The 15605-nt window shown below is 46.9% G+C and overlaps 1 protein-coding gene across 1 annotated transcript; it reads right to left on the reverse strand.

Moving 5' to 3' along the window:
• Positions 1–292: 292 nt before the first annotated feature.
• MYD88 (MYD88 innate immune signal transduction adaptor) lies at positions 293–15385 on the reverse strand. Its single transcript, XM_082192606.1, has 5 exons — positions 14973–15385; positions 11184–11318; positions 7683–7863; positions 3309–3400; positions 293–2643 (listed from the first exon to the last, which is right to left on the reverse strand). Exons 1-5 carry the CDS (start codon positions 15313–15315, stop codon positions 2489–2491), a joined length of 906 nt encoding a protein of 301 aa, XP_082048732.1. The 5' UTR covers positions 15316–15385; the 3' UTR covers positions 293–2488.
• Between the last annotated feature and the right edge of the window lie 220 nt (positions 15386–15605).

Below are 15605 nucleotides of genomic sequence, written 5' to 3' on the forward strand. Positions count from 1 at the left end.
CTGGCTTGCAGCAAACCTGGATGGCCATCCATCAGGGATGCTTCAGTTGAGATTCCAAGATCATCCTCTTGCTTCCCTTCAACTCTATGATTCCATAAACTATGGCTTGTGCTTCCCCTGCAAACCATTGCTTGAGCGCTAGTTTTGCAGAACAAGCACAAGCCATAGTTTGCTGGTTCAGATGGAATGGTGAATTACGGTTTGTTGCAAACCAGGAATTAACCAATTAAGCAGAGTATGTGGGGGGAGCATGGAGAGCAAAGACTCAAACATTTAACACCAAACCGTGGTGTGCCGTTAATTCTGATTGACTGTTGTTGTTTAGTCGTGTCCGACTCTTCGTGACCCCATGGACCAGAGCACGCCAGGCACTTCTGTCCTCCACTGCCTCCTGCAGTTTGGTCAAACTCATGCTGGTAGCTTCAAGAACACCATCCAACCATCTCATCCTCTGTCATCCCCTTCTCCTTGTGCCCTCCATCTTTCCCAACATCAGGGTCTTTTCCAGGGAGTCTTCTCTTCTCATGAGGTGGCCAAAGTATTGGAGCCTCAGCTTCAGGATCTGTCCTTCCAGTGAGCACTCAGGGCTGATTGACTGCACCATCTACCAATGAAGCACTAAGGAGTATGAAATATGTGTAGCATTCATGCCACCCCCTACTTGGCCTATGGGGAAGAAGTCCTCACCACTGCTGGTAGATTAATGGATCTAGAGAAGACCTAAAGGTCTCACTTCGTCATGGACTCATTTGGTGAGCTCGGGGGTGGGGCAGCTTCCTGAAAGTCTCAACACCCCCATGTGTACAATGGAAGCAATTGCAACTTACTTTTCAGAATTCTGGCAAGGAATTCTTAAGCTGTGGCACAGAGTGGTCCAGATTGCAAACATGGATGGGGTGGAAGGAATAAATTATGGATGGATGAGCCAGTTCTAGGTCTGTGCCAATTTCACACGCACTGTCCTACATCTGTCCTGTCCTATGGGCTTGCATTTTGGCTGTATGCATTCCTCACAAAATACACATTTTGCGCTTCCCTCCAAATTATGTACGTTAATGCTTTTCCACGCAGCTCCCCACCTCCTTTAAAATAAAATGTCTGAAAATGCATTTTTTAAAAAAACCTGAAACCACATTGCAAAGTTCAGATAAGTGAGCAATCTGACTGATAACTGCATTATAGTCCACATCGGTCAGGGACTGTGAAATCAGGCCATGCCGCTTTAAAACGTGGCCTGAGCCACATTCTCTTCTGCCACCAGACAGGATGAGTGCATTTGTGAGCATGGAGAATAGGTTGTGTCAGATAACCGCTAGTCTTTCTGCCTTTCCATGAGGATTGCAAATCACGCTGTAAAACAAAGTGTGATATCTAAAAAGGACGAGTGCCCCTATGCTGATTAGCACCATCAGACAGGAATTCCTCAAATTAAGGCCTGCTATGCAAAGAATGCAAATGACCATTGCAAACATATTGCAGTGCAAACATATTGTTTGAATTGTAGGGGTTCCTTTCTATCCACAGCTTCGCAGGCAGGCAGATTCTTGGGAAACTCGACGGACCCAAAGAGCAGAAAATCCCAACGTGCTTTTAAAAGTGCTAGGGCAAGGTTTAGGAAGCAGAAAGCTTGAAAGAAAACAGAGGCCACAGTTTCAACCTACTTCCCCCACTGGCCATTATAAAATGTTGAGAAGTGCTGTGGCACCCAGATTCAGGCAGTGCTTTGATTAAAGAGAGAATGGATTGGATTGGCGGGCTGTTGGTCCAATCCTAGGCATGCAGTTGGGGTGAGGGTGGGATCAAACACACCTTGGCAGCTGCCTAAGATCCTCCAGGAATGCCCACCTCAAACCTAAACCCCTCCTTAGGAATGCCCACCACATACACTTAAAATAATTCTCCACCCCACAGCAAATGGCAGGCAGGGAGAGTTGCGGAATCAGATTATCCTTCTGTACAATAGAAGGTTTAAGTTGTGGATCTTGTGAGACCAGTGATCCATCTCTATTTTAAGGCACTAGGAACTCAGGCTTGTCAGAAACAGGTGCTTGGGAAGGGGGGCGTTAGTCCATTTGTTGGTTTGTGCTAGTAAAAAGAAAGGTTGCTGTTGAGTTGTCAGAAAGAGAGGGCGCTGAACACTTTGCAGAAGATCACCGCCATTTTGTGAGCCGCAGCTGTTGAAAGCTTTCTCCCTCTCACGTTCATTCTTTCTCAATTCCCCTGTTTCGCAAGGAGGAAATCAGCTGAAATCAGGAAACGTCGGCCGAAAACCTCAGGAGCAGCTGCAGTTCTCAGTACTTTCTAGCCCTCCTTTTTAAAACGGACTGGGTTCCGAGGAACGGGGTTGTTTCGGAGACTCGGTGAGGCAAGGGTTTAGCGCAAGTTGGTTTCGTGGCAAAGGCTAAGAAAGACTTAGGCGCACCCCCCCAAAACTTCCCTTCCTCAAGACGCAGTTCAAGTCACGACGCAAGACACTCCCGGCTTTGCATCATGGGACCAACAGGGACTTGGCCAGCCGCATCCAGAACCATTTCTTGGTGCAGGGGTTGGTGTAGTCGCAAACTGTGATGAATCTGAGGATGCTTGGGAACTCCTTCTTCATGCTTTTGCACTTAACTGGAATGAGGCACTTGCGGCGAGCTCCTGAAAGAGGAAGCCGACATGGGAATGTGACATAACAAGAGATGGCCTGAGGACCTTTATCCTCGCTCTTTCGCAGAGAGGCAGGAAACAGCTGCCCCCACTTTCCTTTCCGAGCTCCAATGAGGCTCTGCGTCAGAGCCGAGTCAAAATTTCTCAGAAAACCTTTTTCTGAGAATTTCCCTTTTACCCCTTCCTCTACATCCCCCCATAAGGGCTGCATGTGGCGCTGTGGGTTAAGCCACAGAGCTTAGGACTTGCCGATCAGAAGATCGGCGGTTTGAATCCCCTCAACGGGTTGAGCTCCGGTTGCTCGGTCCCTGCTCCTGCCAACTTAGCAGTTCGAAAGCACGTCAAAGTGCAAGTAGATAAATAGGTAGGAAGGTAAATGGCGTTTCCGTGCGCTGCTCTGGTTCGCCAGAAGCGGCTTAGTCATGCAGGCCACATGACCCGGAAGCAGTACGCTGGCTCCCTCAGCCAATAAAGCGAGATGAGCGCGCAACCCCAGAGTCGGTCACGACTGGACCTAATGGTCAGGGGTCCCTTTACCTTTACTCCATCCCCCATACACACACACACAGCCTCCAGGGTGCCTCACAGGAAGCACATCATAAATTTAACAAATAAGTAGCAACAATATGGATCAGGTAGCCCATGCAGGTGTTTACCTGGGGAGAGGCTGAGGGCAAACTTGGTCTGGAAGTCGCAGGCTTCGCTATCAAGGTAGTCATCCGAAATCACTACCACCATTTTCCGGCACCTGAAGTTTTTTAAAAAAACACAAAACAGAGAAAACACATTTGTGAAAAGTGAGCGGACAACCGAGAGGATGAAGCCTAGGCAACTGGAAGTGTTCTGACCAACAGGGAACGGGGAGTTTACGGAGCTCTAGATATGGCCTAGTGCAGTGGTCCTCAAAGGAGAGAATGGCAAGAATGGCGGGAAGATTCAAGGACAATCAATACTCTGTTTTGAAAATGACTCCTGTTCTTCTGTAGCTGCGTTGTTCTATACTTCCTGGATGTCCCGTGATCACATTATAAAGCAGTTGTGTGGTATGTTTTAAATCAAGTTGTTTCTTTTTGTTTCCCAGTGTACAGTGGTACCTCAGGTTACATACACTTCAGGTTACAGACTCCGCTACCCCAGAAATAGCGCTTCAGGTTAAGAACTTTGCTTCAGGATGAGAACAGAAATCATGCTCCGGCGGCGTGGCAACAGCAGGAGGCCCCATTAGCTAAAGTGGTGCTTCAGGTTAAGAACAGTTTCTGGTTAAGAACGGACCTCCGGAACGAATTAAGTACTTAAACTGAGTACTTGGCCAAACTCAGCTTGGCCAAACTCATGCTGGTAGCTTCGAGAACACTGTCCAACCATCTCATCCTCTGTCGTCCCCTTCTCCTAGTGCCCTCCATCTTTCCCAACATCAGGGTCTTTTCCAGGGAATCTTCTCTTCTCATGAGGTGGCCAAAGTACTGGAGCCTCAGCTTCAGGATCTGTCCTTCCAGTGAGCACTCAGGGCTGATTTCCTTCAGAATGGAGAGGTTTGATCTTCTTGCAGTCCATGGGACTCTCAAGAGTCTCCTCCAGCACCATAATTCAAAAGCATCAATTCTTTGGCGATCAGCCTTCTTGATGGCCCAGCTTTCACTTCCATACATCACTAGTGGGAAAACCATAGCTTTTACTATACGGACCTTTGTTGGCAAGGTGATGTCTCTACTTTTTAAGATGCTGTCTAGGTTTGTCATTGCTTTTCTCCCAAGAAGGAGGCATCTTTTAATTTCGTGGCTGCTGTCACCTTCTGCAGTGATCATGGAACCCAAGAAAGTAAAATCTCTCACTGCCTCCATTTCTTCCCCTTCTATTTGCCAGGAGGTGATGGGACCAGTTGCAGAGGTAGATATGGATCCCAAATCTCCGGCTTACTGTTACACAATCTTAGGAAAAGCTGCTCCCTCTGGCTGTCTCTATCTTAAACACCACTGGGCTTTGAAGACCATTCATTTATTTAAAAATGCATGGACCACATTCTCCCGATATCCAGGTGGCGCCTGGGAATAGCATACAATAAGGAATCAACTGCCACAAATTGCAGGTGTGTGTGTGTGTGTGTGTGTGTGAGGGAGTGCTGTTGTGCTCAGGTCCTGCTTGTGAGCTTGCCATAGGAAGACTTCTAAATGGAGATCTTCATTCCACTTGGTATTTCTATTGGATTTCATTGGTTTTATGTTCCGCCCGCACTGCTGGCTGACTTGCCTGCCTGCCGTTCTGTCGGCATGCTGGAGTTGCTACAGCCACCAACAGGCAGCCATGTGAACTGCAGCATGACAACAGCCTTACAATTTATTTTATATATGACACATGCAGGTGGGTTGTTGTTTTTTTTTAAAAAAAATGTAACTGTTTTACTTAATTTATATCCTAAATTGCTTTGGGATGCCTCACTGGAAGCAATTCATAAACAAAATAAATAAATATCAGGCATCCGGTTGGCCGCTGTGAGAATAGGATGCTGGACTGAATAGATAATGATAAAATCCATTAAATTACAACCTTTTCAGCACCGATTTCATTCTCAGTTTTTTCTGGGCTGTTCTATGCTGCCAATTCCTTTTTTTATCACTACTATTTTTACTGTGTAGTTTTTTGAGGGGTAGTGTTTTATTTATTTTTATTCAACAAAACTTGATCAAAAAGAAATGAAAATCCTAGTGATTTACATAAAATAGCACAAAATATTATTTAAAACACCAGTAAAAATCAAACTTTAGAAACAAGTAGATGTAATAAAAATACATTGTGAAGAGGCCCTCGGCAGCCAGTGTGGTGTAGCAGTTACAGTGTCAGTCTAGGACCTTGGAGACCATAGTTCGAATCCCCACTCTGTCATGAAACATACTGGGTAACCTTGGGCTACTCACTGCCCCTCAGCCTAACCTAACTCACAGCAATAGATTCTCTTTTCTGCTACTTGTGGGGATTAACTGAGGGAGAGAAACATGTGAGCCACTTTGAGCTCCTTGGGGGAAAAGGTGGGCTATAAATTCAATTATGAATGAATGAATGAATGAATGAATGAATGAAGTAAGTAAGTGTTGATGGGCAGCATAAAAGTTCCTAAAGCAAATAAATATTACAGCCACTTTCCCCCAGCCTTAAAATAATACAAAAGGAATGCAATACGTTTTTAAAAACTAGGCTTGTTAACTAGTTCCTAATTATTCTAGATTGCTTAGAATAAAGGTATTTACCAGCTGATTGTTGATCAATGTTCCAACAGGTTACTGGAAAAACGCAGCAAGTTTTGTAAGGTCTCAGTTGTTTCAGAATGAATTGAACAAGCAGTTGTATTGGGAGTTGCATTCTTTTAAGTAATTTTATTTAATGGGGGGGGTGTTTGGGGGCAGAAGGCTGAACCCACTGTTAGAGCAGATCCACTGAAATCCAGTGAACTTCTACTGATTTCACTGTCTACTCTTGGTTTTTTATGCTTTATTGGTTAAAAACTTTATAACAGAAATGTTCAATAGATGTTGAAAACAAAATAGAAAAACAAAAATAAACAATAATTCCTTCCTTAACTGATACAGTGGTGCCTCGCAAGACGAAATTAATTCGTTCCGCAAGTTTTTTCTTCTTGCGAGTTTTTCGTCTTGCGAAGCATGGTTTCACATAGGAATGCATTGAAAATCAATTAATGCGTTCCTAGGGAAACCGCCTTCAGACCAGGTCCGGGGACAGTCTGTCCCCCGACCTCTTCTGAAGGCTGGGGGGGGGGGGAAGAAGGGCTTTTCTTCCCACTGCCAGCCTTCAGAAGGCTGTTCTGAAGTCTGGCGGTGGGAATAAAAGCCCTTCTTCCCACCTCCCGCCCCGCAAGCTCCGGGGACAGGAGGGCTTTGCTGCCGACCGCCAGCATTTTAAAAGCCCCTGCTGTCCCGGGGCGATTTTAAAATGCTGGCGGGCGGGAGCGAAGCCTCTGCTGTCCCGGGGAGATTTTAAAATGCTGGGGGTCGGGAGCGAAGCGTTCGCTGCCGACCCGCAGCATTTTAAGATCGCCCGGGGCAGCAGAGAAGTCTCCGCTGTCCCGGGAAGGCAGGCGGGGGGGGGGAGCAAGGACTTTTGCCCCCCGCCGGCCTTCAGGGCTGCCAGACCAAGAGCCTGGGGCCCGAGAGTTGAGTCTGGGGGAGTGCCCGCCCATTGGTCAGAGCTCTTCTGCTGTGGGCGGCTCTTCTGAAGGCCGGCTGTGGGCAAAAGTCTTTGCTCCCGACCGCCAGCAATTTAAAACAGGTCCCCGGAGACTTCCCTATGGGCTTTCGTCTTGCGATGCAAGCCCATAGGGAAATTCGTCTTGCGAAGCGCCTCCAAAACAGAAAACCCTTTCGTCTTGCAGGTTTTCCGTCTTGCGAGGCATTCGTCTTGCGGGGTACCACTGTACTCGCTTTGTACATCCATTTGTAATTAAATTTAACATGACCTCCGATCTTCCCATTGTGTTCCCGGATTAAATTCCTTAAATACGCACTCTAACTTTGTTTCCTCCATGTTATTTAACTTACTATAAATTTTGTTTTATAAAATTATCCTATTTGCACACAGAAATTCAATCAAAACCTGCCAACAGATTAGTATTTTTGACAATGTTCTTTTACGTATGTCTCACTCTGATATATTTTCCGTCAGTGACGTCTCGTAACCTTGCTGATAGTCTTGCCAGTTTGACGTACTTATTTTATTTTGTCAGTCTGATTTAGATGGGATATCTTCTCCCTTTCAGCCTTTTGTGATTAGAATCCTGGCAGCAACTATACACATAGATAAAGACTCTCCTGAACTTTTTTGGGATGTCGTGACCTATAATTCCTAGCAGGAAGGCTTCAGGGTTTTTTTAGGGAAAGAGCATTCAAACATTTTCTTAAGCTCGTTATAAATCAAGAGTCTACTCCAGAGTAGAACTTAGCTGGGAACAAACCCAGAGAGCTGCGGGAGGCACAATGGATATTTCCATTGCTGCCCACCTGGGTATATATTCCTCAACTCACCGCGTCTCTATAAGCTCGCTGGTGATGGACCAGACGCACGTTCCGGGGAGGACATCCCGGTCGAACACACAGAGCTTCAGCTTGTGCTCTGTCTGTTCCAGCTCTTGGATCATCTCTTGCACAAAGTGAAGGTCGTTCGGGCAGTAACAGATGAAGGCATCAAACATCTCTACCGTTTGTCCTGAATTAAAACAACAACGAAAACAACACTAGATGAGATTATGCATTCATTCATGCCAACTCAAGAGACTGCTATCTACCGTATTTTTTGCTCTGTAAGATGCACCAGACCACAAGACACACCTAGTTTTTGGAAGAGGAAAACAAGAAAAAAAATATTCTGAATCTCGGAAGCCAGAACAGTAAGAGGGATTGCTACACAGTGAAAGCAGCAATCCCTCTTGCTGTTCCAGCTTCTGGGATAGCCGCGCAGCCTGCATTCGCTCCATAAGACGCACACACATTTCCCCTTACTTTTTAGAAGGGAAAAAGTGAGTCTTATAGAGCAAAAAATTCAGTACTTTCAGAATTAAAAACTGCCCCCTTTTTGGGGGGTTCAGCTCAAAATAATTGTTGAGCTTTTTTTAGGGAGGAGGAAAGCCCCATTTTGGGGGGAGTTCCTTTTTGGGGGGTTAATGGGCGGGCAAAGGGGCAGGGCAGGAGGAAAGGGAGTCAGAGATCGACCGCGATCTAACAAAACCTTGTGGGAACTACTAGTAGATCACGATCGACCTGTTGGACTTCCCTGATTTAGGCCTTCATTGCATTAATATGCCCCCTTTTTCTCAAGGTGGCAAACATGGACCACCCCCCTCCTCCTTTAAACCCCACAACAATCCTGTGAGCTAGGTGAGGCTGAGAAGCAGAGACTGGCCCAAGGCCACCCAGAGAATTTCATGGCAGAGTGGGGATTCGAACCCTGGTCTCTCGGGTCCTAGCCCAATGCGCTAACCACTACACCACACTGGCACGAATGGAGGGAGCAGGGAAGTGTTACCCGTCTGAGCCAGCCTTGCACACACGTTCTCAAAAAATACCATCCCCCAGCTCACATAGAGCTGTGAAACATCCTCAGACTTAAAAGAAAATTGCTGTATACCTTCCCTGCTAGTCACCTGGAGGATGTAACCGCTCGCCACAGGAGAGCAGGAAAGTAGCTGCTTGCAAACCGGATGTAAACTATCCCGGAGGTAACAGATGCTTGGCAATTACCGTATTTTTCGCTCTATAAGACACACTTTTTTCCTCCTAAAAAGTAAGGGGAAATGTGTGTGCATCTTATGGAGCGAATACAGGCTGCGCGGCTAAGCCAGAACAGGGAGAGGGAGTGCTGTGCAGCGCTCCGTCTCGCTGTTCTAGCTTCGGGCTTAGCTGCGCAAAGCCTCCGCAGGACAGTGGTATGAAGGCACCCCGCTGCCCTGTGGAGGCTACGCAGGTTGTCCCAGAAGCCTCCACAGGGATGAAGGCTCCCCGTGCCCGGCGGAGGCTTCACACGAAGCTAGAACAGCTAGAGAGAGCACCGCGCAGTGCTCCCTCTAGCTATTCTGGCTTTTGGATAGCCCCCGCGAAGCCTCCGTAGGGCAGCGGGACGAAGGCTCCCCACTGTCCTGCGGAGGCTTTGCGTGGCTCTTGGGGGAAGGGTCAGAGCGCGCAACTCTGTCCCTTCCCCCACTTCCCAGAAAAGCCCCCAAGTACCGCGCTCCCTTTAAAGAGCACGCAGTTCTTGCGGGAGATGGGTGAAGGTAGAGAGGGCAGCTTACCCGTGCGCAGCCTCTTCCTGGCAGGGGGAGCCTTCATCCCACTGCCCAGGAGACACTTCAGTGGCTATCCCAGAAGCCAGAACAGCAAGAGGCTATCCCAGAAGCCAGATCCCTCTTGCTGTTCTGGCTTCTGAGATTCAGGGGAAAAAAATTCTTGTTTCCTCCCCCCCAAACTAGGTGCGTCTTATAGTCTGCTGCATCCTAGAGTGAAAAATACGGTACACGTAGCTCAAAATCCATTTAACACATTGCTCTACAGAGCACCCTCCTCCAGGAAGAATTCTAGACAGGCCGATGAGCTATGCAGGCGCCTTCATGGGCGGTAACGCCGAGGTCAAAGAAAAACTTGCTTGCACATGTCTTCCCTTTTGGTTTAGCTGCACGTTTATCACCGTGTTGCTGTGCTCAAGGGTTACACTGGTTTCCCAAAACGCAGCATTTTAATTCTTTCTTTTTTCAAGAGTGTTATTAATTTCCCAATAATCATCATTAGCTACCATGATATATATATATTTAAAAAGAGTGTGATAGATTGTGCTCATTTTCCCTGGTGCTTTTCTCTTTGTTTCTTTTTAAAATAATTTTTATTAAAGATTCTCTGTTTGCAAAAGTATGCACATCCGTCTCTTTTTTTCAGGTTATAAAGTCTTTTCTGCAGGTCAGTTCCGTTTAATACGAGACGTTAGCATTGTATACGGCGTTTTACCTGGTGCTTTTGAACAGCTGCACAGCAAGCAAATTCAACAGGTGTGCTTCAAAGAGGTGCAATCTGTGCGAGGCCATGAGCTTTACTTGTTGAATTTCTGCCTGTGCTGCAAAACCGTTAAAGGTTCAGGAGCCCTGCCAGAAAATTAGGTACCCATCAACCCTAGCCACAAAAGGTGGGTAAGCCATCTCATTTCTTCTTCCTTTCAGTGGCTGCATAAACACTGTTCTCTCTCACACACCCAGACCATCTTTTCTGAATCAAATAATCTTATTTGGTCCCTTATCTTTCCCGCCCCGACCTAGCCACAGTGATCCATGCGATGGTCACCTCCAGGCTTGACTACTGTAATTCGCTCTACGCAGGGCTGCCCTTGAAGCTGTCCCAGAAACTCCAGTGGGTGCAGAATGCTGCAGCGAGGCTCCTCACGGAGTCTCTGCCATGGGAGCATATTCACCCAGTGCTTTTCAAACTGCACTGGCTCCCAGTGGAGTACAGGGTCAGGTTCAAGGTGCTGCTTTTGACCTTTAAAGCCCTTCACGGCCTAGGACCCTCGTACCTGCGGGACCGCCTCTCCCGGTATGCCCCACGGAGGACCTTAAGGTCCATAAATAGCAACACCCTAGAGATCCCGGGCCGTAAGGAAGTCAGATAAGCCTTAACCAGAGCTAGGGCCTTTTCAACTCTGGCTCCGGCTTGGTGGAACGCTCTGTCTCAGGAGACCAGGGCCCTGCAGGATCTGATTTCTTTCCGCAGGGCCTGTAAGACAGAGTTGTTCCGCCTGGCCTTTGGCTTGGAGCCAATTTGATTCCCTCCCTCTTTCTTTTCCTTCTCCTCCTGCGATGAGGCTACATTTTAATATTTTAATGTTTCAATATTTTAATGTTGTATTTTAATTTTGTTTTTAAGTTGTAATCATTCAACTTGTTTTTATTGTTGCTTGTAAGCCGCCCTGAGCCTGGCCTTGGCTGGGGAGGGCGGGGTATAAATAAAAATTAGTATTATTATTATTATGGTCTTTTCCTTTTCTTTTACCAAGGGGGTCATCTCGCGTAGTGATGCCCTGCAGTTCCGATGACCTTGCGATACTGCTGTCCACCGCCGGGACCTGTACAGGCCTCTCTGCCTCTTCCTGCTGTTTCCTCCGCAGGTACTTCTTGCAATCTTCTTCTGCAAAGAGTCATAGAACAATAATAATAAGGCCTGTTTCTGGGTATGCTTCGTTTGCGGTTCAGGGCCCGTCCGCACGACAGCCTCCTCTGCTCAGTGCTAAACCACAAACAAGGGAAACATGGGCTAGAGGGAGCAGGAGGAGGTTAAATCTCTCTTCCTGGGCCAATACCCTAAAGCCAATGATGGGGACTCAGAAGCCCAAACTGACCTTGAATCAGCTCAATCTCTACACCCGTTAAATTGCCAAAAATGTATAAGGTAAACAATAAATGTTGGAAATGTAAAGAAAAAGAAGGAACATTTCACCATATGTGGTGGGAATGTAAAAAGGTGAAAAACGTCTGGGAAATGATATACAATGAGATGAAAAAAATGTTGAAATATACATTTATTAAAAAACCAGAAGCTTTTTTATTGGGTATTGTAGGGGATGATATAAATAGAAATGATTGTAAGCTGTTTTTATACGCAATGATGGCAGGAAGAATATTGCTGGCACAAAAATGGAAGCAAGAAGAATTACTGACGAAAGAAGATTGGAGGATGAAATTGATGGACTATACAGAATTAGATAAACTAACAGGAAGAATTCGAAACCGGCGGGACCAGAGATTCACAGAAGATTGGCGTAAATTTACGGACTATCTGAAAAGTAATTGTGATGATCAGATTACATTTGTAGGTTTGCAGGAAGTTTTGTGAGGTGAATAATTTGAATTATTGCATAATTGGATGAAAAGGACGGTGTTAGTTAAGATAATTAAAGGCAATATGAATTTAAGAAATGCAGAAGAAATCATAAAAATGGGGGATCATCAGAGGTGCTGATGGAAGTTCAAAAAATTGTATGAGATGTGAAATTTTGTGGTATGTATGACAATTAATATGTTTTAAAATGAATAAAAATTATTTTTTAAAAAAAGAATCAGCTCAACCTCATGCAACTAGCATGCAGTGGTCAGGTGAGTATTGTATGATAGTGGAGCCTCCATGTCCTGGGGCAGTATATCTCAGATTTGCAAGATCTTGGGGGACAGCAATGGAGAGGGTGCAGATCTCCACCTGCTCTGGTTGGGAACTTTCTTGTAGCAAACACTAGGCTGCCACTGAGGACAGACAGAGGGGTTTGGATTTGTTAGGCGCTGGGGAACACTCTGGGGCAAGGGTAAGGAGCCTGGGCTGCCCAGGTGTTATTGAACTGCATCTTCCACTATCCCTGAGCATTGGCCATGCTGGTTGGGAAACCAAGGTGGATAAAAATCAATGATTAAAAAAAATTAATAATAATATTTTTTTTATTTAAATCAGATTCTTTTAAAATCTAAATTGGATTTTTAAAATAAAACGCTTTTGGAGGAAAAGGTCTTTCTATTGAACTTACATTATAGTCCAAAGACTATTCATTAGGAAATAAAGATTTGTTTTAAGTTTTTCATGTGTGCTAAAAAATAAAAATTATTTTTCTCCTTCCAATAAAGTACAGCGGAAAAGTTGTCCAAATATAAACAGTTAACTTATTAAACCTCACAATAATTTCATAATTATTTGTAAAAACTACTCTATTTAATATTCCAAAAAATGAAACCTTCATTTGGTTGTAAATATTAAGATTATACCAACAAGAATGAGTCTTTCTGTTAAAAACATGATTTAAATCAAGTCTTACTGACTAGTGATTTAAATTGATTCATTTTAAATCAAATCTACCCTGTGGGAAACAGTGCAACAGCATCTAAAAATGCAGATTGAGGATTGCAGGAGCAAGCACAGCCTACAGCTATGCAAGAGAGGCAGTGTGGTGCAGTGGTGAGAGTGCCGGATTAGGACCCTGGAGACCCGGGTTCAAATTCCCACCCAGGAATGAAGTTCGCTGGGTGACCTTGGGCCAGTCACAGTCGTCCTTCAGCCTCACCTACCCCACAGGGCTGCTGTTGGGACTGAAAGAGGAGGGGCAGAGCCCAGAAGGGGCAGAATCGTGTATGCCAGCTTGAGGTCCCTGGGAGAAAAAGGCAGGATATAAAAGCAGCAAACAAAACACAAAATGACGCCAAGCTTTAGATTTTGTTGCTGCTTCAAATATCAGTCTCTAGTTTGGGCTCTCATTCGTTGGTGATGCTGTTGTGTTTTTTGTAAGGATGGACAAAGGGTATGCCATAGCCGAGTAGAGGCACTCGGGAATGCAGCTGTAAAAAGGTAAAGGGACTCCTGACCGTTAAGTCCAGTCGCGTACGACTCTGGGGTTGCGACGCTCATCTAGCTTTACAGGCCAAGGGAGCCGGCGTTTGTTCGCAGACAGTTTTTCTGGGTCATGTGGCCAGCATGACTAAGTCGCTTCTGGCGAAACCAGAGCAGCGCACAGAAACGCCATTTACCTTCCCGCCAGAGTGGTACCTATTTATCTACTTGCACTTTGACGTGCTTTCGAACTGAAAGGTTGGCAGGAGCAGGGACCCTTCAGCTGTACAGCTCCCTAAAAACTCTTCAGCAAAAGAAAGAAAGAAAGAAAGAAAGAAAGAAAGACTTGTTTTCTCTTGTTGGAGCAAGCTTGTTTTCTTCTGGTAGGTCTGGAACCAATGGATTCAACTTACAGTGGTACCTCAGGTTAAGAACTTAATTTGTTCCGGAGGTCCGTTCTTAACCTGAAACTGTTCTTAACCTGAGGTACCACTTTAGCTAATGGGGCCTCCTGCTGCCGCCACGCAATTTCTGTTCTCATCCTGAAGCAAAGGTCTTAACCCGAGGTACTATTTCTGGATTAGCGGAGTCTGTAACCTGAAGCGTCTGTAACCCGAGGTACCACTGTACAGTGGTACCTCAGGTTAAGTACTTAATTCATTCTGGAGGTCCGTTCTTAACCTGAAACTGTTCTTAACCTGAAGCACCACTTTAGCTAATGGGGCCTCCCGCTGCCGCCGGAGCACGATTTCTGTTCTCCTCCTGAAGTAAAGTTCTTAACCCGAGGTACTATTTCTGGGTTAGCGGAGTCTGTAACCTGAAGCGTCTGTAACCCGAGGTACCACTGTACAAGAAAAGAGATTCGGGCTAAACATCACAAGGAACTTTCTGATGCTAAGAGCAGAGAGCTCAAACACCCACTGAAAGGTGTGGACTCTCTTTTAATGGAGGTTTAAAAGCAGAGGCTGGATGGCCATCTGTCAATAGTTGGGATTCCTGAACTGCAGTGGGTTGGACTAGATGACCCCGGGTGCCCCTTCCAACCTTATAATTCTATGATCCTATGAAATGTTTTTAAGTTCAAGCAAGCAAACAAAAGCAACAGCATTGCAGCAACACACCCGGAACCAAAACAGCTTCAAACAGGAGTGCTAAACAACGAGGAAGCGTCAAGAAGGAAACAAAACCAAGACGTTAGGAAGAGGGAGGAAGAATATCAGTGGCCATTTCCTCTCTCTCTCCGGGAAACTGCTCCCTTACAGGCAGAAATCCAACCGGCGACGCCCCGGCGGCTCCGAGGATGGGCGCAAAGCCTCCTCTGTTGGGAACTGGGTATTGGGGCGCAACAGAAAGGAGAGGCCGTGCGTAAAACAGGGCGCGGGGAGAGGTTTCCCCCCTTGGATTGGGGCAGAGGGGGCATCGACGGGACGGGACGGGGGCGAGAATCAGGGGCGTCCCCGGGCCCTGTTTGCTCACCGATGCTGGTCCCCAGGTCGGCCAGGACGTCTCGGCGGCCGAGGTGGCGCAGCAGCCCCAGGAGGCGGCCCACGGTGGCGCCGTCGGGGCAGCGCTTCTGCCAGTCGGCCAAGAGGCTCTCGGTGGGGTCGGCCTTGCCTTCGAAGTTCTTGATCTCCAGGTAGTCGTAGCCCAGCTCCTCGGCCAGCGCCGTCCAGTCGGAGGCCACCGGGGCGCGCGGGTTGAGGAAGAGCCCCAGGCGGCGGCGCACCGAGTAGTTGAGCGCCACCAGCGGCACCGAGTCTTCTTCCGACGGGGAGGACGGAGACGCGCCAGCGGCGCCAACAGCAGCGACCTCCGCCATCGCGCGCCTGGCTCTCTCTCGCCTCGCCGCCTTCCCTTTCCTGTCCCCGCAGCCGCTTTCGCAACTTCCCCGACGGGGCGGAGCAGGAGGAGGAGATGATGAGCCTCCAAACCGGTTTCGCTTTTGGTGCCGGCTCGGCTGCGGGATGCATCCGTCCAGCAAATTGGAAGATTCAGAATAGATGCACCTAGTGGTTAAAGCTATGGGACGCGCGCTCCCACGAGAGGCAGGGATGTCCACGCCAAGCTAGACGGCTCTAAAATTGTTGCTATTAGTTATTAAAATTTGAG

The sequence above is a fragment of the Podarcis vaucheri genome, assembly GCF_965113315.1.
Source record: "Podarcis vaucheri genome assembly, chromosome: 12".
Classification (NCBI taxonomy): domain Eukaryota; kingdom Metazoa; phylum Chordata; class Lepidosauria; order Squamata; family Lacertidae; genus Podarcis; species Podarcis vaucheri.